General features: G+C 43.4%; 1 protein-coding gene across 10 annotated transcripts in view; it reads left to right on the top strand.

The window, feature by feature from the left end:
• The window catches only part of CFAP20DC (CFAP20 domain containing), a 269,546-nt gene that overhangs the window by 210,425 nt on the left and 35,326 nt on the right, over positions 1 to 23,795 (top strand). For all 10 annotated transcript variants that reach the window (XM_083156078.1, XM_083156081.1, XM_083156084.1 and 7 more), the window contains one exon: positions 6,122 to 6,183. In XM_083156078.1, coding sequence (XP_083012204.1) covers positions 6,122 to 6,183 — 62 coding nt within the window. The remainder of the gene's footprint in view (positions 1 to 6,121; positions 6,184 to 23,795) is intronic.

Consider the following 23,795-nt stretch of genomic DNA (forward strand, 5'->3'; position numbering starts at 1 on the left):
CTGCAGCCTAACCATTGCTTAACCCTAACTGCTGCCTTACCACAGCCTACCTCTAACTGCAGCCTAACCCTAACCACTGCTTATCCCTAACTGCAGCCTAACCCTAACCACTGCTTAACCCTAACTGCTGCCTTACCACAGCCTACCTCTAACTGCAGCCTAACCCTAACCACTGCTTATCCCTAACTGCAGCCTAACTCTAACCACAGCTTATCCTTAACTACAGCCTAGCCATATCTTATCCCTAACAGCAACCTAACCACAGCTTATCCCTAACTGCTGCCTTACCACAGCCTACCTCTAACTGCAGCCAAACTCAAACCACAGCCTACTTCCTTCTTACCACAGCCTAACCCTAACCACAGCCTAACTGAAACCATTTCTAAACCCTAACCACATCCTACCCCTAACCACAATCTAACCTTACCCACAGCTTAACCCTGACTGCATACTACCCCTTACACCGTGACTGTCGACATTTAGTCTCGTCATACTGACCATGGTACCATTATGCCCACGTCGACATTGCCAATGTCAACTTGTTCAATGTCGATATTATGTGCGCATTGACACTCAGACCATGTGTATGTACTGAATGTGGGAAGAATGACTACATACTGGTCTTTTTCAGACTGTCTTTCATTTAAGACATGAATGCGGCTAAAAATCTATTTCCACAGATGTCTCCAACTGTCTAATATGCTGCCTAGTGCTGTTGTAAGGTCTATGTGTACACAGATTATTTGTGTTTCTGTATTGCAGCTCCCATAGCACAACATTCTGTGATAATATTTTCTAACACAGCAGATGCTTTAATAATGTTCTTACATCTGTGCTTAATGTTTCCCATCAATGCATGAGAGGCCCTAGCTGACAGACTCAATAATGAACAATCAGGCTTGATACGTGCACTAAATACATTGCACATGTGAGGCGCTCGTGTTGCCGTCAGTACATTCAGCTGCTTTCCTGGTATTTGGGACTCGGCGCAACGTGCACAAACAATGTCAGACTGCCATCGAGCCGCACGTCCTCACAGCTTCCTCCTCACTTCTGCTTCACAAATTAATTCTTTGCTTTTGGAACCAAGTTCTGCCTCTGAGCTGTCCTGAGCTCCAGCTCTTCTGTTGGCAAATCGCACAGAAAAGGGATTTGCCTGGAACGGGAGCCGTTTTGTTCTTTTTCCATTCTGTCTTGTTTGTTGCAAAGCAAATAACCATCAGGCAAACTAGGATTACTGTGGTGCTGATTTATCAATGGGCCAAGAGGTTAGAGGTGTGCGGGCACAAGAGGTTACAGCGGATGGGTACAAAGCACCTGGCGGAAGGGGACAGTTGTCTCCATGTTCAGCCACAAGCACCCGTCTCCTTTTCAGCCTCCTCGCAGCAGACCTGCATGAAGCCCAGCAGACAGAGCAGGTAGAAGCAGCGCAGTGTGTCTGGGGGAGGCTGGTACTGCCACAGTGTGGCTGGGTACAGGCTGACAGATGACTCACTGTGCAACCAGAGGTGCTGCTAATAGTATTTTGATTTTAGAATTTGTATGAGGAGGTGTGGCTAAACCTCCCCAATATGGCATACCTCCCAACAGTCCCGATTACAGCGGGACAGTCCCGATTATCAGGGCCTGTCCCGCTGTCCCTCCAGTGGTCGGCAGTGTCCCGCGGTGAGGGGGGCTGTTGGGAGTCCCCCCTGTCGGCTGCTAAGCAGCGGGGAATAAATGCTGTGCGCATGCGCACAGCGTCTATTCCCGTAGCCAGGTGGCTGGGGGCATGGCTAGGAGCTCACAGAGACTCTGGGTCATGCCCCCATAGCGGCAAAATGGGGGCGTGGTCTCACAGGAGAGCCGCAAGTATAGGCCACGCCCCCAAAATTAGGCCACACCCTCGCCTTCGGCGCGCGGCAGCTGCGGCCCTGCTCGGACTCCTCCAAAGTTGGGAGGTATGATATGGACACCCCCTTTATTACCATACTATGGACGCTCTCAACTGCCTTGGCACCGCACTCACTGCACTCATTACCAGGGCTTAAAGTGGTCATGCAGAGGTGGGGGAACTAATTTCTCTATGCCACCTAATTACCCTCCTCCCCTCCCCCCATTATGCAGAGACAGGGCCAGTGGTAGGGATTTGGTCATCCCCCTGCAAACTAGAATGCTTTTCTGTGAGTATTACTGTGCAGGGCCAATGTGGATATGAAAATGTTCCTCCTCACCATCAGAGGTGGTGGAACTCAGTTCCACCTCGTTCCCCCTCACTTTGACTCCTGCTCATTACATATACTCAGTGACGGACTGGGGCAGGAAGGACCCCCCAGGAGAATGCAGTGATGGGACCATACTTATAAGGTGTGGGGAACCTTGCGATGGGGTGAAATACTGCAATGCATGCATGGCAATGTACAAGAAGAGCATTGCTCCCAACTGTCCCGATTACAGCGAGACCATCCCACTATTTAGCGACTGGCTTGCTGTCCCTCACGCGGGTAGCAATGTCTTGCGAACGGGGAGGGGGGGCAGTTGGGGTTAGCCGAAGATCACTGCTACAGAGTAACTGGTGATTGCTGCATTTCTGCAGTGCGGGGAGGGAGGGAGCCGGGGCTGCCCACTGCTTGGGGGCACTGGGCACCCCCCCCCCCCCCCCCGCCAATTTTTTTTTTTACGAAAACGGGGGTTATGGTGCTACGCCATGCCCATTTGCCCAAGGCTGCGCCCGCCTGTCTGGTAGCTCCACCTCCTTTTTGGGCCGGCCATGCCTTCGGCAGAGCCAGCCCCAATTTCAGTCTGACAGAAGAAGTTGTGAGTTATAGAAGAGCAACACACCGCAGATAATACACCACAGTTACATTAAGTATAGTCAGGATCACGACACTGGTCGCTAGACTCCAAATATACGCAGTGTAGCAACCAGGACTGAATCAGGCACTATAACTTCTGGCCGTGTGTTTTACTGACCTTTAATACTTTATAAAGAAACCCTACTTACAAATTGTGTTGGATTTTCCCTTTAATACAGTGCAAATGATTATGTGTGCAATAATAAATCTGTCCCGACAATGTCAGTATAAATCACTAAGCAAGTATCCAACTCAGTCACTGAATCAATGTAATAGCCCAGAGTTCCACTCCTCTTATCTGACAAATGTTACGTTACTATAATGGGATGGGATTTTAATGTTGTTGTTTTTTTTCTTTTGTCTAAAATCTTTATTATCCTCCATTGCGGGGGGAAAAAACGAGCCTGTTTTACTGTAAATCTGTGAACGCCTTCGATCTCTACATATTTCACTGTTTCCATTTACAGTTTAAGGCAAACTACAAAGTCATTTTACACTTGTTAGGAAGCATCAGTTTATCATGGGAACATATGGTGGCGCATACTGGCTGATTAACACTCGGTGGAACGTTTGTGAATATAAGATGTGTCTTATCACTGATATGCAGGATTGCTGTTGACAGTGAACCTTATACTTATCGGAGCTAAATAATATAAATAATGCGTCTTATATTCTATTTAAAGGAAGCTGCTCAGAATTGCTTTGTTCAAATGTTTAAAAGACTTTAGAAGAAGATTTGTCTCGTAGAACTGTGTCCCCACAGCCTAGGGATTCTTAGGGTTACTCTACTCATGCATGGTGCTAAGGCAGGTTGCACCCACTTTGGTTCAGATCTCTGGTGACAGTGTTTACCGCCGGGAGCTATTTGAATTGGGTGATCACAGTTCGTCCAATCACTTTCATTGATGTATACCAAACTCTGCAGGCCTAACGTTGTGTAAGAAGATCTTAGTAGGGACAAGTTCCAGGTAGGGGGGGCGACACTGACAGAGGAGGGCCCAGAGTACAGTATTCCCCGTCCGTTCCCCCCTTAATCTGGCTATGCCCACATGGGCACCAGCAAAATACCTAGTGGACCACACTGCCAGATGGCCCACCCCTCATCCTATGGATCAGATCCCAGACTGTTTACTTGAATTAGACATTATACATATGTTGCCTTATGTTGCATTCACTATAGTGTAGTGCTGCTATTAATCCATACTTGCCTACCCTCACGGATTGGCCCGCCTACCCTCATGGAATGGCCCGCCTACCCTCACGGAATGGACCGCCTACCCTCACGAAATGGCCCGCCTCCCAGCTTTCCTCCCACCTTTCCTCCCACCCCCACAATCACCACTCAATGAGGGAGCGCAGGACCTGATGATGCAAATTGCATCATTATGGCCCTGCCTCCCACCTCCAGCCCCGCCCCTTTCTCGGTATGGCCCCCTTTTCCTTCTACCTGGCTGTCCTCTTCTGTAGGCAACCCTGTATTGATCTGGTACATTATTATGCATGCACTAGATGTAAATATATACAAAAGGGCTGCAGATCCTACACTATCTAATGGTTATCCAAACCATTGTGATGTATGGCCACAAGCCCTAATCATGGGCTCCTACCACTAAATTCCCCCAGTTCATGTGCCAGTCATTCCCTGACATTGGTTTAGAACAGGGTTGCCTACCTGGCCCTCTCCATGAGTGAGAAAATGCTCTGTTCCCGGACTTCCCTGGTAATGTATGATTGCCATCAGCTGTGGTGAGCTAGTTAATAGATAAGCAAAGTGTTTCACCGCAGATGTTGGCAATCATACATTACCGGGGAAGCCCAGGACCAGAGCATTTTCTCCCTGAAGGAGAGGGTCAGATAGGAAATCCTGGTTTAGGACCCCTGGAAACCCCTAATGATTGATTTCTCAGAAGTTTTCAGTTTGTTTAATGGGGCCAATAATTACATGTTATTTTGGGTGATAGTCTACAGAGTGACCCCACCCACTTACATTTCCAGGTCACCCCACAGGTGCACTCATTACTCGACACATTTTAAAAGATCCACAGGCGGAGCTAATTATTTCACTTGTTTTTCTGTGAGGAGACCTCCAAAACATGCACTGTGTGGGGTCCTGAGCAGTGGCGTAACTATAGCTCGCAGCCCCCACCGTGGCGGAAGGCGCAGAGAAAGTGTGGGCGCCAGGGGGTCTGTGGGGCTATAGTTACCCGCTGCCATCTGCCGTGACCTGCCGTCGTCCGCCATGACCTGCCGCCGGCTCATCTGTTTGCGGTCACAGACTCATGGCTCTCCCGGCTCCCTCCTGCTGCTTATGAAAAGAGACACTCGGAAAATGGCTGCCCCCATACTGCAGACCATTTTTGTGGATGCTAGAGGAGGCGGCGGCCTCCTCTAGCATCCTTAAAATGGTCTGCTGTATGGGGATAGCCCTTTTGTGAGTGTCCCTTTTCATTAACAGCAGGAGCCAGGAGAGTCGAGACGGGACTGCAGACAAGACCAGCGGCGGACACGAGAGGGGTAAGGCACAAGACCACATGTTCTCAAAATTGGTTCTCAGGACGCCACACAGTGCATATTTTGCAGGGCACCTCACAGAATCAAGTACAGTAAAATTATTTGCTCAACCAGTGGATCTTTTAAATTGTGTAAATAAGTAATGAGTGGCCTGGAAAAGGTGGGGTCCTGAAGGACCGAGTTTGAGAACCACTGCACTAGACAATGTGTGCTATAAATACCATTACTGATATTATAATTTTGCATATTATTTTTTAAAATCTTATAGTGTGTACGCACCTTTACATACATTTCTATGTACCCCCCAAATCCAACCACAAATGTATTGTTTCATTGGGTGTACCATTTGAGTGCCAAGTGAATTTGTCAAAATGGCCAAGCAAACCTTTTTATTCATCATAATGACCTGTAATGTTAATTTATATAGGAAATATAATCTTTTTCTACACAACATTATTTGAATTTATATAACAAATGTGGGCGATGCTGGTATTTTTAGCGGATAATTTGAACATCTCTCAGAGATGTGGGCACTCAAAGGGTTAAAATCCTAAAATAGACAGCATCTCCATATTATAAGAGTCTTATTAGATACCTGTAGTTCCCTTAGGTAACAATGGAGGCATCCAAGTAGAAAAATGCACCTCAGGCTGGTTCTGCAAATCCTTTTTGGATTTTTTTTTTACCCTAATTTCTCTGGTGGCTTTGATATATTGTAATAAATTGTGACAATTTAATTTATGACTGCTTTATTTTTATTTTTATCTGTCTTGCAGCCTGTCAATCAAGGATCTCACTATCAAGCAGAAATGAATCCACTGGCTCAATCCAACCCTCGGTAAGAAACATTTAAAAATATTCCTTGAAGGATCAGTAGAATAAAAAAAAGAATGAAAATGTCTATTTTTTGCCAGATGTAAGTATTCTCTGTATTAATCAGTCCTGACAGGAACTGATGGCTATTTTAATAATGGTTGCCCCCACAGGGGCTCGCTTTGCATTGGGAAGCTATATATAGTATATTAACGAAGTTCTCCAAAGCAATCTACATTTCAGGATGCGAGTGCAAATAAAAAATACTTTATTATTGAAATACAATTTTTTACAATTTTTTTAATGTATTTCTATTTTAAATAAATCAGTAGTCTCGTCGTCGCACATGGCAGTGTGTCTCCTATAGACGGTAATGCGGTTAGGCTATGTTTCGTGTTGTATAGCAGTATTCTCTTTACAGGTACCACAACTGGGACGAGCAAGCCAGATCTTAATATTGCTTTCACGAAAGACGAGATAAAATTGCGGCTCAGCAAAATCAAAACAAACAAATCCCCAGGCTCAGATGGGATTCATCCTAGGGTAATAATGGAATTAAGGGAGGAATTAGCAACTCCTCTGTATTACATTTTTGGGTACTTATGTAATATCTGGGCTCCCGTTTTCCTTATGAGACCGCCACGAATCGGGCGCGGTGGCTCGCTGCGCTCGCCGCACTATATAAAATCAACTCCATGCGTAGTTGGATAGTAGGGGTATGAAAAAATGGGGTGCATTTAACATGGGAGCCCAGATAATACATAAGTACCCATTTTTGATCACTCACTTTCATCGGCAAGGTACCAATAGACTGGAGAATAGCTGAGGTAGTGCCAATATTCAAAAAAGGAAAAAGGGATGACCCAGCTAATTACAAGCCTGTGATCTTAACATCAATAGTGGGTAAATTATTTGAGGGATTTGTAAGGGATGGTATCCAGAAATATTTAGATCTTCATTTGTCATTACTGGCCGCAAACTGTATGGGAGAATATTACACTGTCAAAACACAGAGTAAAGGCAGTATAAACTTGGTCAATGGGTAACTGCTAGGGGGGGGGGGGGGGATTTATAAAAATATAAATATATATATATATATATATATCAAAGTTGTTTAACAGGATGGCTCTCAGCATGAATGTAACAAGTCTTCGGTGCCAGGAACTTAATTAGATAATAGAGAGCACTTACCCCCTTCCTTTGCAGGTGAGGATGGAACCGGCACACGAATGTAAAGGTGAAAATAAAAAAAAAGTTTTAATGTACAAGCATAATTTGCACAGACAGTCAGCTGTAACCTAACAGCTGTTTCAACCACTTCCACCTCTGATGAAAACCACTAGGAAGAGCGGATGTTGAGAGCGTACATATCTGCTCGCGTTCTAGTGCGGGGATTCGGTCGGCGGGGGGCGTGCATTCGGCAGGGTGGAGTTTACCTGCTCGTTAGGCAGCGCATATACGCTGCTTAGCAAACAGATCTGAATCACTGAATTACTTAACTAAGCCCCTAAACTGCATCGTGAGAGGATAATATCACCTCAATTCATTGGCCAGTTCTATGAGCTGATAACGGTGGGGCAGGATGACAAAGTGGTAATGCATTTTAGTGGTTGGCCACAGCAACCAATGAGATTCTGTCTATTATTTCTCTACTGCATCCTAAAAAAATGATAGAGAGAATTGGTTTCTATGGGCAACCTCAACTCTTCATTTTTAAAAGCTTTAGTGAATGTTCCCCTTGGTAAAGTCCTATCACATGGGTTCTTAGAATATTCATAACAAAATGACATTGTACTGTATGTGCCGGGGGTTTATGACTGCACCTGTATAGAATGTGTACAGGTCACTGACAAATGATGCTCCAATAAGCCCTATCTAGATAGGATTTTGTTATGAAGTATTGACGGTGGTTAGATTGATTCCTTCATGGCTGGCAAAGCTCCAAGAGTCCTCTTGCATGTCTGCTGGGCTTGGGTTAAGCACGTTACCATACTCCAGTTATTCACTACAGGACTGGATGGGAGTTATGGGTCTATATACGATATGATGGGATTGGGCCTGTCACCATATATCACGTGTGCAACAGAGTGATACTCAGCTCCTGGGCATTACTCGCTGGCAGGCATTAGCAATACTTATCCTGCTTCACCAGCCATTCCTAGATGCCTCTGCACCAGCATGACCCTGTTCACACATGTACAACATGATGTAGACAGGGGTTGTGGTCAATGCTGGATGTGGGTGTGGTCTTGGGTGGGAAGGCAATTATCTAGCTGCACATCTCCCATTCTTGTCAGTTTGGGTGCATATCCAGCACTCCCAGAGCCCTGGCTCGCCTCCCTGCACTGGAGGTTAGTAAAGTGAAAGGGATGTTTATGCTTTGCTGGCATTCATAATTTTCACAATTAGTTTAGTGACCTGGTACCAATAGTAGTTAAAGCATTGTAACCATGCTGGCATTATAATTTTAAATATGGTAAAGCATCATGGTAAACTTATACTGCCAACATGGTTACTTACAACAGCTTTACTGACATTAGTTCCATGTCCACATATAGTGCTTGACATCACGCTGCCAACAAACTGTCTACATTGGGAATGTCAGGAAATTAACTCCCTCTCCTGTGGGAATATCAATATATAGACATTAGTCACCTTGTGACTAGGGGTGTAACCAAAACTTTGGGCGCCCCATAGCAACATATTGAAGGGTCCCACTGCAAACACCTCTCTGCAGCAGTTGTACATTTTATGCCCCATAGTAGTGCCCTAGTTCACATTCTGTTCTGTAGTTGTGCCCTAGTTAATGTTATGGGTCATAGTAGTGCCCTAGTTAATGTTATGTCCCATAGTAGTGCCCTAGTTAATATTATGTCCCATAGTAGTGCCCTAGTTGATATTATGTCCCATATTAGTGCCCTAGTTAATATTATGTCCCATAGTAGTGCCCTTCTTAATATTATGTTCCATAGTAGTGCCCTAGTTAATATTATGTCCCATAGTAGTGCCCTAGTTAATATTACAGTATGTTCCATAGTAGTGCCCTCGTCAGGGCTATTTTTGTGCAGGCTCCAGCAGGAACTGAGTCCCTTATTCTAGTTCACTCTTTCAGACAAAATATTTCTACGATGGACAAAACCATGTGCACTGCAGGTGAGGCAGGTGTTACTTGTGCAGAGATAATTAGATTTGGGTGGGGTTTTACACCTGCCTCACCTGCAGTGCACATGGTTTTGTCCATCTAAGAAATATTTTGTCTGAAAGAGTGAACTAGAATAAGGGCCTCAGTTCCTGCTGAAGCCTGTACAAAAATAGCCCTGGCCCTAGTTAATATTATGTCCCATAGTAGTGCCCTAGTTTATATTATGTCCCATAGTAGTGCCCTAGTTGATATTATGTCCAATAGTAGTGCCCTAATTAATATTATGTCCCATAGTAGTGCCCTAGTTATTATGTCCCATAGTAGTGCCCTAGTTATTATTATGTCCCATTGTAGTGCCCTAGTTGTTATCATGTCCCATAGTAGTGCCCTAGTTATTATCATGTCCCATAGTAGTGCCCTAGTTATTATTATGTCCCATAGTAGTGCCCTAGTTATTATTATGTCCCATAGTAGTGCTCTAGTTGATATCATGTCCCATAGTAGTGCCCTAGTTATTATCATGTCCCATAGTAGTGCCCTAGTTATTATTATGTCCCATATTAGTGCCCTAGTTTATATTATGTCCCATAGTAGTGTCCTTGTTGATATTATGTCCCATGGTAGTGCCCTAGTTATTATTATGTCCCATAGTAGTGCCCTAGTTATTATTATGTCCCATAGTAGTGCCCTAGTTGTTATTATGTCCCATGGTAGTGCCCTAGTTATTATCATGTCCCATAGTAGTGCCCTAGTTATTATTATGTCCCATAGTAGTGCTCTAGTTGATATCATGTCCCATAGTAGTGCCCTAGTTATTATCATGTCCCATAGTAGTGCCCTAGTTTTTATTATGTCCCATGGTAGTGCCCTAGTTATTATCATGTCCCATAGTAGTGCCCTAGTTATTATTATGTCCCATAGTAGTGCTCTAGTTGATATCATGTCCCATAGTAGTGCCCTAGTTATTATCATGTCCCATAGTAGTGCTCTAGTTGATATCATGTCCCATAGTAGTGCCCTAGTTATTATCATGTCCCATAGTAGTGCCCTAGTTATTATTATGTCCCATATTAGTGCCCTAGTTTATATTATGTCCCATAATAGTGCCCTAGTTGATATTATGTCCCATGGTAGTGCCCTAGTTATTATCATGTCCCATAGTAGTGCCCTAGTTATTATTATGTCCCATAGTAGTGCTCTAGTTGATATCATGTCCCATAGTAGTGCCCTAATTATAATCATGTCCCATAGTAGTGCCCTAGTTGTTATTATGTCCCATGGTAGTGCCCTAGTTATTATCATGTCCCATAGTAGTGCCCTAGTTATTATCATGTCCCATAGTAGTGCCCTAGTTATTATTATGTCCCATAGTAGTGCTCTAGTTGATATCATGTCCCATAGTAGTGCCCTAGTTATTATCATGTCCCATAGTAGTGCCCTAGTTGTTATTATGTCCCATGGTAGTGCCCTAGTTATTATCATGTCCCATAGTAGTGCCCTAGTTATTATTATGTCCCATAGTAGTGCTCTAGTTGATCTCATGTCCCATAGTAGTGCCCTAGTTATTATCATGTCCCATAGTAGTGCCCTAGTTATTATTATGTCCCATAGTAGTGCTCTAGTTGATATCATGTCCCATAGTAGTGCCCTAGTTGTTATTATGTCCCATGGTAGTGCCCTAGTTATTATCATGTCCCATAGTAGTGCCCTAGTTATTATTATGTCCCATAGTAGTTCTCTAGTTGATATCATGTCCCATAGTAGTGCCCTAGTTGTTATTATGTCCCATGGTAGTGCCCTAGTTATTATCATGTCCCATAGTAGTGCCCTAGTTATTATTATGTCCCATAGTAGTGCTCTAGTTGATATCATGTCCCATAGTAGTGCCCTAGTTATTATCATGTCCCATAGTAGTGCCCTAGTTATTATGTCCCATAGTAGTGCCCTAGTTATTATCATGTCCCATAGTAGTGCCCTAGTTATTATTAAGTCCCATAGTAGTGCTCTAGTTGATATCATGTCCCATAGTAGTATCCTTGTTCAGTGCAATTTTACTGCTTGATACATCAACCCTATATTTCATATCTTAAGAGAAAACAACCGTATTCTAAATGTTAGTGCTTGTTTACGTTGTTTTCTGCCAACATAAACACAAATATATTTTTTGTTACATATATGTATATGTCTGGATTTTACAGGGCCACAGTCAGCATTATAATAATGACCAAATTACCCTTCAGAACATTTCCACAATGACCTGCACCCCCCCTCCCGACCTGTCCCCCCTTTCAGCCTCTTTCTAACTCATAAATTATTCTTTCTGTCCCCTCCCGTACTGCAGAAAGTCTGACACAGCCGGTGACCCTGATTTATAATTGATTAAAGGAAATCAATTTATTTTTGTATTTAATATTTAGTTTACCTACAATGTTAAATGTCACATTTTCTTCAAAGGGAGCTTCGGAACATGCACATTATGTCCTGCCTTATTAGGTGCGCTGTCCGGGGGTGGTGATGGTGTTTCGGATACATTTAATCACCTAATTGCATTTAGATGGAGTAACAAATACATAAGAACAACTATTAGGGAATGAATGTAATAAATGTTCCCAAACCTGTGTGAGTTGTTCCTATACTGCTTAGTTTATGGGGTAAATATACTGGCGGGAGTTCTATTGAAGATGGGATGTTGCCCGTAGAAACCAATTAGATTCTACTTCTGAAGCCCAATACACACTACAACAGGCATGTCCCAACTATTGGGCCTTATTTTGGTTCATTCTTTCTGACAAAATCCTTCTTAGATGGGCAAAACCATGTGCACTGCAGGTGGGGCTGGTGTTACTTGTGCAGAGAGAATTAGATTTGGGTGGGTTTTACTTCAAAGTGAGATCTATATTGCAGTGTAAAAATAAAGCAGTCAGTATTTTCCCTGCACAGAAACAAAATTACTCACCCAAATCTAATTCTCTCTGCATATGTTACATCTGCCCCCCCCTGCAGTGCACATGGTTTTGTCCATCTAAGAAGGATTTTGTCAGAAAGAATGAACCAAAATAAGGCCCTATGGCCCTCCAGCTGTTGTGAAACTACAAGTGCCATCATGCCTTGCCACAGTTTTGCTATTAGGAAATGCTAAAACTATTGCAAGGCATGCTGGGATGTGTAGTTTCATAACAGCTGGAGGGCCAATGTTGGACAGGCCTGCACTAGAGGATATTGTAAAAGATATTGCTCTTTTAAAATATCTTCTAGTGTGTACACTCAATATTGTTAATGATGCACACTCGCGCACATTGTTAATGACCCCTGTCGCCAGCTTAACATGCAGGTCACTTTGGCTATATACTGTAGCATGTTCAGCGGGTCCCGGTGACATCACTGAGCGATATCGTTTACTGATGTTGTTCATAGTGTACACTCCATATGGGCAATCCACATCCAATATTGTTAACTATATTGGCCGCAGCCAGCAACAGGTAGTGTGTATGGGGCTTTATTTATTTTGCATGTTCGAGAACAGGGTTGGCCAACCCGGTCCTCGTAATCTACCAATATTCCATGTTTCCCAAGTCACCTAGCTGGTGCACAGCTGTAGTCATTACTAACTGTCACATGTCCCAGATCATCTAGCTGGAGCTCAGCTGTAGTCATTACTAACTGTCACATGTTAAAAGGGAAAAGGGGAAGTGGGAATGGCGACCGGTGCACAGGTTAGAATTTGCAATCAGGTTTTGTATCTAGGTATATACCTTGACCTTTAGGTAGATGAATGTTCCACAGTAGAAGATATGTAGTTGGAGACAGAATTTCCTATTAATCTATGAATGTGGAGGTGCACCCAAGAGAGTGGTTATGGTTAGTCAAAAGAAAGAAAAAAAGACTCTCTGTTTTTTGGGGCACTCTTTAGTTGTTGATAACGCAGGAAGATCCCTGCGTATCTGGATTGGTCAAAAAAAGTAAAGATGTATATAAGTTGAAAAAGGGGTTACACTTAGTTTAACCTGTTGGATAGATACATAAAGAAGCAGTGTCTCTAGTGGTCTAGTAACCGTGGGTGATTAGGCTAGTTTACACAATGTGAAGGAGACGGGGGGACTTCATGAAGGGTTCCCCACGTTTTCCTAGTAGGAATGGGTTTCTTAAAATGTAGCCTTTAATTATGTTTTACTAAAAAAATTTTACTAGACAAACATGTAACTTAAACTGGACACACATACATAGATAACATAAAAAAGGAAAGAGCGGTGCACGCTACGGTATTTGACAATTTCCGTCGTGAAATACTTTGTGTTTGCCGTAAAGGGCAAATGCGTACACCGTTTGTCAGACCTTGTACAAATATTAATATCAATATCAAGTCACTAGTGGAGTTTACGCCAAATACAGATCTAGGATACCAGTCTACTCTATAATTTTAGGGTGCTTATTATTACTTTTACGTTAACCCAGTATCTGGTATCCGCTATAGTCTTCTTGTGTCCCACTAGTACAACCCGTAGGTCAAATTCTAGTAGATCTCAGCCTAGGATGGCCAGCCGATTCTAGGCTATTCCTGATATCTGAAAGGTAGGGTTCCAGAGAAGGATAGATGCAAGAGTCAGTGGGTGATCTGAAGATTCCTGTGGGGGTGGTATAAGGTGTTCCCAAACCGACTTTATATACCTTCAACAGACAGGCAGTGGGATCTGGTTAGTCCGCAAAAGGTCCCCCTTGCTGACTGGCAAGTCCCTCAAATCCTGTGGTCAGCTACCACCAATGTAAATTGTGTGGGCTTTATAGGTATTGTGGGGGAACACCTCCCCTCAAGGTCTCGAAAGGTTAGTGATTGGCTCTGTACGGGCCCTTGCGTGACAGGCGGCTGCTGCCCAGCTTTATATACCTAATGACCAGTGTGGAATAAATACATGTTGTCATCCGAGGAGGTCTCCCTTCCTCAGAAAATGTTTTCAACACAACTGGCAGGCTGCCACCAGTTTGTATTAGGTGGGCCCTTTGGGGTATTGCGGGTGAGCGGGCCTGTGTGCACAGCAGGGGGGTTCCTAGATAGGGAGCCAATAAATGGGGGTGCTGCTGTCCAATTCCTCCCCGCGTCTCCCTGTTGAAAAGAGATTTTTCAGTGCAAGGAGATACTGAGGGATAGAGACTGGGTGAGCGACCCTGAAAAAATAGAAGAAAGAAAATGCTGGTGTGGTACGCTGCTGTCCTCTACTTGTGGCAAGCCACAGAGGTGGTGGATGAGCGGTACCTACGGTTTAGACTCCAGCCGAGACAGAGAGGAGTAAGTGGATAAGATATGGGAAAATGAATTACAGATATGTTTGCAGAATAGCTACGTAATATATGAAAGAACCGCTAGCTCTATAGGTATTTAAACAACTGGCTGATGTCTACAAGAAGTAGTTTTATATCTGATTGTAAATCGAGACACTTGTCTTGCATGCCTCAGTATACACTATACCCAGACTGTCCCAATGTTTGTTCTGAGCAGTGTGCGTATTAGGTACAAACTTTGCGGCTGCAGTTATTTGTTAGGAATCACAGAGAAAAAAGCGTTTGATTGCGCTACATGATAGTTATTGCTGTATACAATTTACAGCAAATTAGAGCAGTTGCCATATGATGTAGGCTACAATTTGCAACAAATTAGTGCAGTTACCATATGATGTAAGCTCATAGGTATAACCTGTATAACTTTTTGTAGAGAAGAGAAAAATACAAGTTCATAAATGCAAACTTAATTAGCTGCTGTTATATAGGTAATACAGTGTTGTAATACAAATAGTCTGCAGGATTTAGAGAAAATTCTGAGAATTTCAGAATTTTCTCTAAATCCTGCAGACTATTTGTATTACAACACTGTATTACCTATATAACAGCAGCTAATTAAGTTTGCATTTATGAACTTGTATTTTTCTCTTCTCTACAAAAAGTTATACAGGTTATACCTATGAGCTTACATCATATGGTAACTGCACTAATTTGTTGCAAATTGTAGCCTACATCATATGGCAACTGCTCTAATTTGCTGTAAATTGTATACAGCAATAACTATCATGTAGCGCAATCAAACGCTTTTTTCTCTGTGATTCCTAACAAATAACTGCAGCCGCAAAGTTTGTACCTAATACGCACACTGCTCAGAACAAACATTGGGACAGTCTGGGTATAGTGTATACTGAGGCATGCAAGACAAGTGTCTCGATTTACAATCAGATATAAAACTACTTCTTGTAGACATCAGCCAGTTGTTTAAATACCTATAGAGCTAGCGGTTCTTTCATATATTACGTAGCTATTCTGCAAACATATCTGTAATTCATTTTCCCATATCTTATCCACTTACTCCTCTCTGTCTCGGCTGGAGTCTAAACCGTAGGTACCGCTCATCCACCACCTCTGTGGCTTGCCACAAGTAGAGGACAGCAGCGTACCACACCAGCATTTTCTTTCTTCTATTTTTTCAGGGTCGCTCACCCAGTCTCTATCCCTCAGTATCTCCCTGCACTGAAAAATCTCTTTTCAACAGGGAGACGCGGGGAGGAATTGGACAGCAGCACCCCCATTTATTGGCTCCCTATCTAGGAACCCCCCTGCTGTGCACACAGGCCCGCTCACCCGCAATACCCCAAAGGGCCCACCTAATACAAACTGGTGGCAGCCTGCCAGTTGTGTTGAAAACATTTTCTGAGGAAGGGAGACCTCCTCGGATGACAACATGTATTTATTCCACACTGGTCATTAGGTATATAAAGCTGGGCAGCAGCCGCCTGTCACGCAAGGGCCCGTACAGAGCCAATCACTAACCTTTCGAGACCTTGAGGGGAGGTGTTCCCCCACAATACCTATAAAGCCCACACAATTTACATTGGTGGTAGCTGACCACAGGATTTGAGGGACTTGCCAGTCAGCAAGGGGGACCTTTTGCGGACTAACCAGATCCCACTGCCTGTCTGTTGAAGGTATATAAAGTCGGTTTGGGAACACCTTATACCACCCCCACAGGAATCTTCAGATCACCCACTGACTCTTGCATCTATCCTTCTCTGGAACCCTACCTTTCAGATATCAGGAATAGCCTAGAATCGGCTGGCCATCCTAGGCTGAGATCTACTAGAATTTGACCTACGGGTTGTACTAGTGGGACACAAGAAGACTATAGCGGATACCAGATACTGGGTTAACGTAAAAGTAATAATAAGCACCCTAAAATTATAGAGTAGACTGGTATCCTAGATCTGTATTTGGCGTAAACTCCACTAGTGACTTGATATTGATATTAATATTTGTACAAGGTCTGACAAACGGTGTACGCATTTGCCCTTTACGGCAAACACAAAGTATTTCACGACGGAAATTGTCAAATACCGTAGCGTGCAACGCTCTTTCCTTTTTTATGTTATCTATGTATGTGTGTCCAGTTTAAGTTACATGTTTGTCTAGTAAATTTTTTTAGTAAAACATAATTAAAGGCTACATTTTAAGAAACCCATTCCTACTAGGAAAACGTGGGGAACCCTTCATGAAGTCCCCCCGTCTCCTTCACATTGTGTAAACTAGCCTAATCACCCACGGTTACTAGACCACTAGAGACACTGCTTCTTTATGTATCTACCCAACAGGTTAAACTAAGTGTAACCCCTTTTTCAACTTATATACATCTTTACTTTTTTTGACCAATCCAGATACGCAGGGATCTTCCTGCGTTATCAACAACTAAAGAGTGCCCCAAAAAACAGAGAGTCTTTTTTTCTTTCTTTTGACTAACTGTCACATGTCCCAGATCATCTAGCTGGAGCTCAGCTGTAGTCATTACTAACTGTCACATGTCCCAGATCACCTAGCTGGTGCACAGCAGTAGTCATTACTAACTGTTACATTCCCCAGATCACCTAGCTGGTGCACAGCTGTAGTCATTACTAACTGTTACATTCCCCAGATCACCTAGCTCAGGCATGTCCAACGTTGGCCCTCCAGATGTTTTGAAACTACACATCCCAGCATGCTTTGCAATAGTTTTAGCATTCTCTAATAGCAAAACTGTGGCAAAGCATGCTGGGATGTGTAGTTTCACAACATCTGGAGGGCCAACGTTGGACATGCCTGACCTAGCTAGTGCACAGCTGTAGTCATTACTAACTGTCACATGTCCCAGATCACCTAGCTGGTGCACAGGTGTAGTCATTACTAACTGTTACATTCCCCAGATCACCTAGCTAGTGCACAGCTGTAGTCATTACTAACTGTTACATTCCCCAGATCACCTAGCTAGTGCACAGCTGTAGTCATTACTAACTGTCACATGTCCCAGATCACCTAGCTGGTGCACAGCTGTAGTCATTACTAACTGTCACATGTCCCAGATCACCTAGCTGGTGCACAGCTGTAGTCATTACTAACTGTCACATTATCAAACCTGCTGCATCATTCCTACTATAGACAGTGCTTTTCAGCACCCTAGGCAAAACTTCAACCTTCTCCTCCTCCTCCCTGTTCTCCGGTGCCCTGACTGTCAGCAGTGGGCTCTCCCCGGGCGGCTGGGCATTCTCCAACACCAATGGAGGAGGTAGTGCGGTACTGCAGCTTCTCTGCCAGCTCGTTCTCTGCCAAAAGGGAGCAGCCAGAGAGAGTGGTGTCTCCCCTCCTCAAACATATAAACATTGGTGATATATCGTATTAACACTGTTTCAAATGATCCACAGGTTGCCTGAAATACATGACCTGTTGGTAGATCTTGAGGACAAGTTTCGCCACCCCTGCACTAGATGATATGCACGATTTGTCATTCCGATACAGCAAATGATACCAATATTGGCCAAATGTGGCTAAAGAGGCTAAAAAAACTTCTATGACACTAAAGCTTCCAAAGATTTTCAGTATGATTGTGTGCTTTCCTGTGATCCCCCAACTTTGGAGCACCAGGAAGCGCGGGGCATGGCCATATTGCGAGGCACACTCCAGGTGCATAGCTCGCACTTTTCTTGCGTTACATTGCACCTTGCCCCCACCCCCCCTTATCTATAGTACAGCTGTCCCCTGTCAGTACAAAGGGACAGAGCTTTCAAATCACCACCAAGATCAGGACAGTTGGGGAACATGCTTCAGTACAAACGACATACAAAATGATGGCTGATAAAGAGCAGTAGATCTTTGGCATCTACCCAGTTGTTTACCTCTGTGTGTGATGGCCCATGCAGTAGCATACTAAATTACAATACAAATAACCTATCTGGATGGTGGCTGGCAGGTAACCAAAATTCAAAGCAAGAAGAGTCTGTGTTGTGGATGTGTGGGACCAGGGTGCGCTGGGCAGATGCCCTGGGTCCCATCATTCCAGGAAGCATTTGATAAGAGGTGGGCAGGTGCATTGGGCATATGCCTACCACGTTGATGCCTCTAGAGCATCTTGGGAAGCAGACAGAGAATGCTGCCTGGCAACTCTGATTGTGATGTGCACCCAATCACATGGGCCAGGGAGAACGCTCTACTTAGCTCCAAGGCTACAGCCAGATACTGAATGTCTGTCAGCTTGCTGCTTGGTCAATGGCTGGAGCTATCCACCAATCAAAGTGCAGCATTCAATGATGAAGATGTTGGACCGATATTTCATTGATGATGGAGCATATGGACCAGCCAATACACCTGTACGTTCCCAAGATTAGTAAAATGGGCATTTCACAGTTTGCACATTCCATATCGGGCTTGTACATGCAGGAAAGGGTTAAATTGGCATTTTAGCACACGCAATGGCCGTAGCATCTACGTCTGAATAGACCAGTGTCTCATTATTGAGTATGATGATTTCCCTGCACAGCTGAAATAGAGGAACTTGTCCCTTTTCTTCTAATTTCACGTAATCAAATACACGGCATTAAAGTTGTAAGACCTAGAAAGTGGTCCAATATGGTAAAATATTCAATGACAGTATACAGTATTTGCCCTGGAAAAACGTTCTAACATTCCCGCTGAGGTTCTTGGCATTCGGTTTTACGTGCATTTCTGTTCAACTGGCAAGTATTGGATGTTGGCGCTCTAGACCTGACTTTGTAGTGGTTCAACCAATCAGTGAGCAGCGTAAGCTGCATTAGGCTATAAGGCAATATTGTGGTTAGCACTTTCACATATTATAATGTGTGCATAAGTTAGGTGGAGGCCTAGGTAGACTTGCGCTTTGAAACTGACCCTGTAGGTTCTCTTTCATATTAGCACAACAGATAGAGGCAGGGGGAAATCTGCCAGTCCGCTCTATACCTTTATGTGTCTCACTTCCACAATGACAGCTCCTGCTGGTTTCCTAGTGATTGATAAAGTTAATACTCTGCTGCAGTTTCATTTCTACCTTTCATCCACCCAACCCGGGGCCGAGCGTTCACAGAACCTAATGAATGCTCTTTGTTACAGTCTGCAGGACTGTGATTACAGGTGAACTCCGAGACACTGAGAGAAAACTCCACTTTATACTCATTTCTTTATGCCGTTTATTGGCTCAGTCAATTGACCGGTTAACACATAAATCAAGCTGAGCTAATGGGTTTAATATGTGTTGCTAAATTAAACAGGAAATCCATCCTTGCCTCCTTTATTTAATTTACCAAAAGAAAGAATCAGACAAGAATTTTAGCATACTGCTGAGCCAGCCATCAACTCACACGGGTTATTGCTTGTATATCGCATGTTACAAGTACGAATATCTGACCACTATTGTATAGAATTATTTTACTTAAAGACCCTTGTACATCCAAAGTATACTGACCCAAATCATCTTATTATACAGTACATGTATGTGAGATTAAACATGACAAGTTTCAGCCATGTGATCAGACAGAAAGAGTGCTGATAGATAAGGTCTTTACGCTGTCACAGAGTGGGATTGTGCCGGCCACACCCCCTAAAGATGTGATATTGTGATGTCGCACTTAGGGGCGGGGTCACCGGCTCTGAGAAGTAGAGCGCCACTAAGGATGATCCGGGGAGCTACAAAGGCTGCATGGTGCTATTCCAGGGATCCTACGTACCACATGCAAGTCCAAACCCCCCCCCCCCCCGGGCCCCGCATTAGGGCCATCTTAACACTATTATACACTCCATGCATACCAATGCATTTGGGGCCCCTCCACACCCATTTATGGGAGAAGAAAAGTTAAACAAATCATAACATGCCCCTCATGTAGTGCCGTGCCATCTCTCCACTTGCTTCTTTCCATACAGTGAATGGCTGCCAGCCCTCTGATTGTTGGATAGCTCCGGCCATCCAATCAGCATACTGGCAGTCATTTACTGCTTGGCTGCAGTTGGGAGGCAGGTAGACAATGCTGGATTCTGATTGGTGGATAGCTCCGGCCGTCCTCCAATCAGCATGCTGAGAACCATTCACTGCTTGGCTGCAGTTGGGAGGCAGGTAGAGAATGCTGGATTATGATTGGTGGATAGCTCCAGCCATCCACCAATCAGCATGCTGACAACCATTCACTGTCTGGCTGCAGGCTGGGAAGATGATGATGTCGCTCTGTTTGTGTGTGAATCACAATCAGAGGGACCAGGCAGCATTCTCCACTGCTTCCCAAGAGGCTCAGGAGGCAGATGTCAACAACCCAATCCGGCCCAGCTCAAAGGCCCCTAGAATTTTGGGGCCTTTGGACAGCTTCCCAATGAGCCAATACTTTAAGATGGCCTTGCCCTGCACCCTGGCCAGCTGCCCCACTTACACACTAAAAGTCACAGCCCTACTAGGTTATTGTAGGCGTGCTTTTCATTATAATATTCACGGTTGAATACATTAGTATACATAGTACCGTGACACCCTTTCTAATAACTGTGCTTGGAAATATCATTCACACCTATTGCTTACAGGTGTATACAGTCTCCATTGTCATACATTAGCAGTAGAATGGGGTGTAGCAAGGAGGTCAGTGACTTGCCGCATGGCACTGTCAGAGAATTCCACCTTTCCTACAAGTACATATCTGCCCAGATAGTGCTGCCTAGTTCACCTGTAAGTGCTGTTATTGCAGAAACATCGAGAACCATCTGTCCTCAGGGTGTGGACTTTCAAGGGGGAATTTAGTAGGATGAGAGATTGAGAAAGTGAGAGATTTGGTAAGATTTTTTTAAGAAAATGTTTTTTTTTTTTTTGTTTTTTAAAGCAGCAATCATTTAGACTGCAAAGCCAGTTTGATTTTGCAGTGTAAATGATTGCCGCTTTTAAAAAAAATGGAGATTTCTTACCAAAAAAATGGAGATTTCACTTTCTGAATCCCTCATCCTATTAAATTTCACCCCCAGTGTCTAGTTAGTCAGTCAATAGGTCACCACAGATAAAAGTAGGTCAATATTGATAAAAGTAGGTCAACATGCAATAAGTCTACATGGTCAAAATGTCGACCTGAAAAAAGGTCGACATGGTCAATATTGATAAAAGGTCAACATGCAATAAGTCGACATGGTCAAAATGATTTTTTCCGGGGCTAGAAACGGGCTGCAATTGCCCGATAAAACCATCAGGCACAAATGAATGCCCAATATGTTGATATTCTCGTGTCGACATTCTGAATGCCAACCTCGTATAATTTACCCTGCTGTGGCCAGATAAAACAGTAAGATGTAGCTTTGTTGATGGTTTGGTGGTTCCTTAAATGTTATACTGGCAGAGGAGAGGGCTGGTATTATTCATTAATCCTTTTGATGGTGAAGGAAAGATATAAAATGGTTAACAAGCAAAATTAATTTATAATTTTCTGATTTCTGATATCAGAACTTGTTGATTAAAACAACATCATAAACTTCAATCCACTCCAACATCAGCACCTTTATAATCCAATCCAAGTACTCCTTTAGAGCTTTTATTCTTACTCTGTAGAACCCTTAAGAACTTGTTACAGCTCATGTCCCACACTCCTCCCACACAGCTCTTGGAGATCCAAAGTAAATAGAGTATAAGTGCTATGGTTACGCATTCACAGTTCCACAATTCAAGCTACCGCATGCCCACGGCTCTCAACTCCAATATCAAATACTGTAAGAGGGCTGAGAATGGAGGTGTTGTAGCCCTCTGCTGCGTTACTCAAGTCAAATGACACTGCTCCCTAGATATGTGCAAAGTGCACACCAATGTGCAAAGTGAGAACATTATATAACAGCACACACCACTGTGCAAAGTGAGAACGTTTATATAACAACACACATCAATGTGCAAAGTGAGAACGCTATATAATAACACACACCAATGTGCAAAGTGAGAACGTTAAATAACAACACACACCACTGGGCAAAGTGAGAATGTTATATAACAGCACACACCAATGTGCAAAGTGAGAATGTTATATAACAGCACACACCAATGTGCAAAGTGAGAATGTTATATAACAACACACACCAATGTGCAAAGTGAGAACGTTATATAACAACACACACCAATGTGCAATGTGAGAACGTTATATAACAACACACATCAATGTGCAAAGTGAGAACGCTATATAATAACACACACCAATGTGCAAAGTGAGAACGTTAAATAACAACACACACCACTGGGCAAAGTGAGAATGTTATATAACAGCACACACCAATGTGCAAAGTGAGAATGTTATATAACAGCACACACCAATGTGCAAAGTGAGAATGTTATATAACAACACACCAATGTGCAAAGTGAGAACGTTATATAACAGCACACACCACTGTGCAAAGTGAGAACGTTATATAACAACGCACACCAATGTGCAAAGTGAGAACGTTATATAACAGCACACACCAATATGCAAAGTGAGAACGTTATATAACAACACACCAATGTGCAAAGTGAGAACGTTATATAACAACACACCAATGTGCAAAGTGAGAACGTTATATAACACACACCAATGTGCAAAGAGAGAACGTTATATAACAACACACACCACTGTGCAAAGTGAGAACGTTATATAACAACACACACCACTGTGCAAAGTGAGAACATTATATAACAACACACACCAATGTGCAAAGTGAGAACGTTATATAACAGCACACACCACTGGGCAAAGTGAGAACGTTATATAACAGCACACACCAATGTGCAAAGTGAGAACATTATATAACAGCACACACCAATGTGCAAAGTGAGAACGTTATATAACAACACACACCACTGTGCAAAGTGAGAACATTATATAACAACACACACCAATGTGCAAAGTGAGAACGTTATATAACAACACACACCACTGTGCAAAGTGAGAACATTATATAACAACACACACCAATGTGCAAAGTGAGAACGTTATATAACAGCACACTCCAATGTGCAAAGTGAGAATGCTGTGGCTAAGTGACACGCATAGGCGTGCACACATTAAGTGTTAGGGGTGCACAGGCACCCCTAATGCTGTGCTCGCCCTTATAAACACCTTCCATATGCTTACAACAATTGTGTGTATATCCACTGGCGAGTTAACAAATGTATATCACTTACACAATATACTAAGATATATTCTTTAGAGTCTCTGTGATCTAAAAGA

The sequence above is a fragment of the Crinia signifera genome, chromosome 8, assembly GCF_055691185.1.
Source record: "Crinia signifera chromosome 8, ASM5569118v1, whole genome shotgun sequence".
In the NCBI taxonomy this organism is placed as follows: Eukaryota; Metazoa; Chordata; class Amphibia; order Anura; family Myobatrachidae; genus Crinia; species Crinia signifera.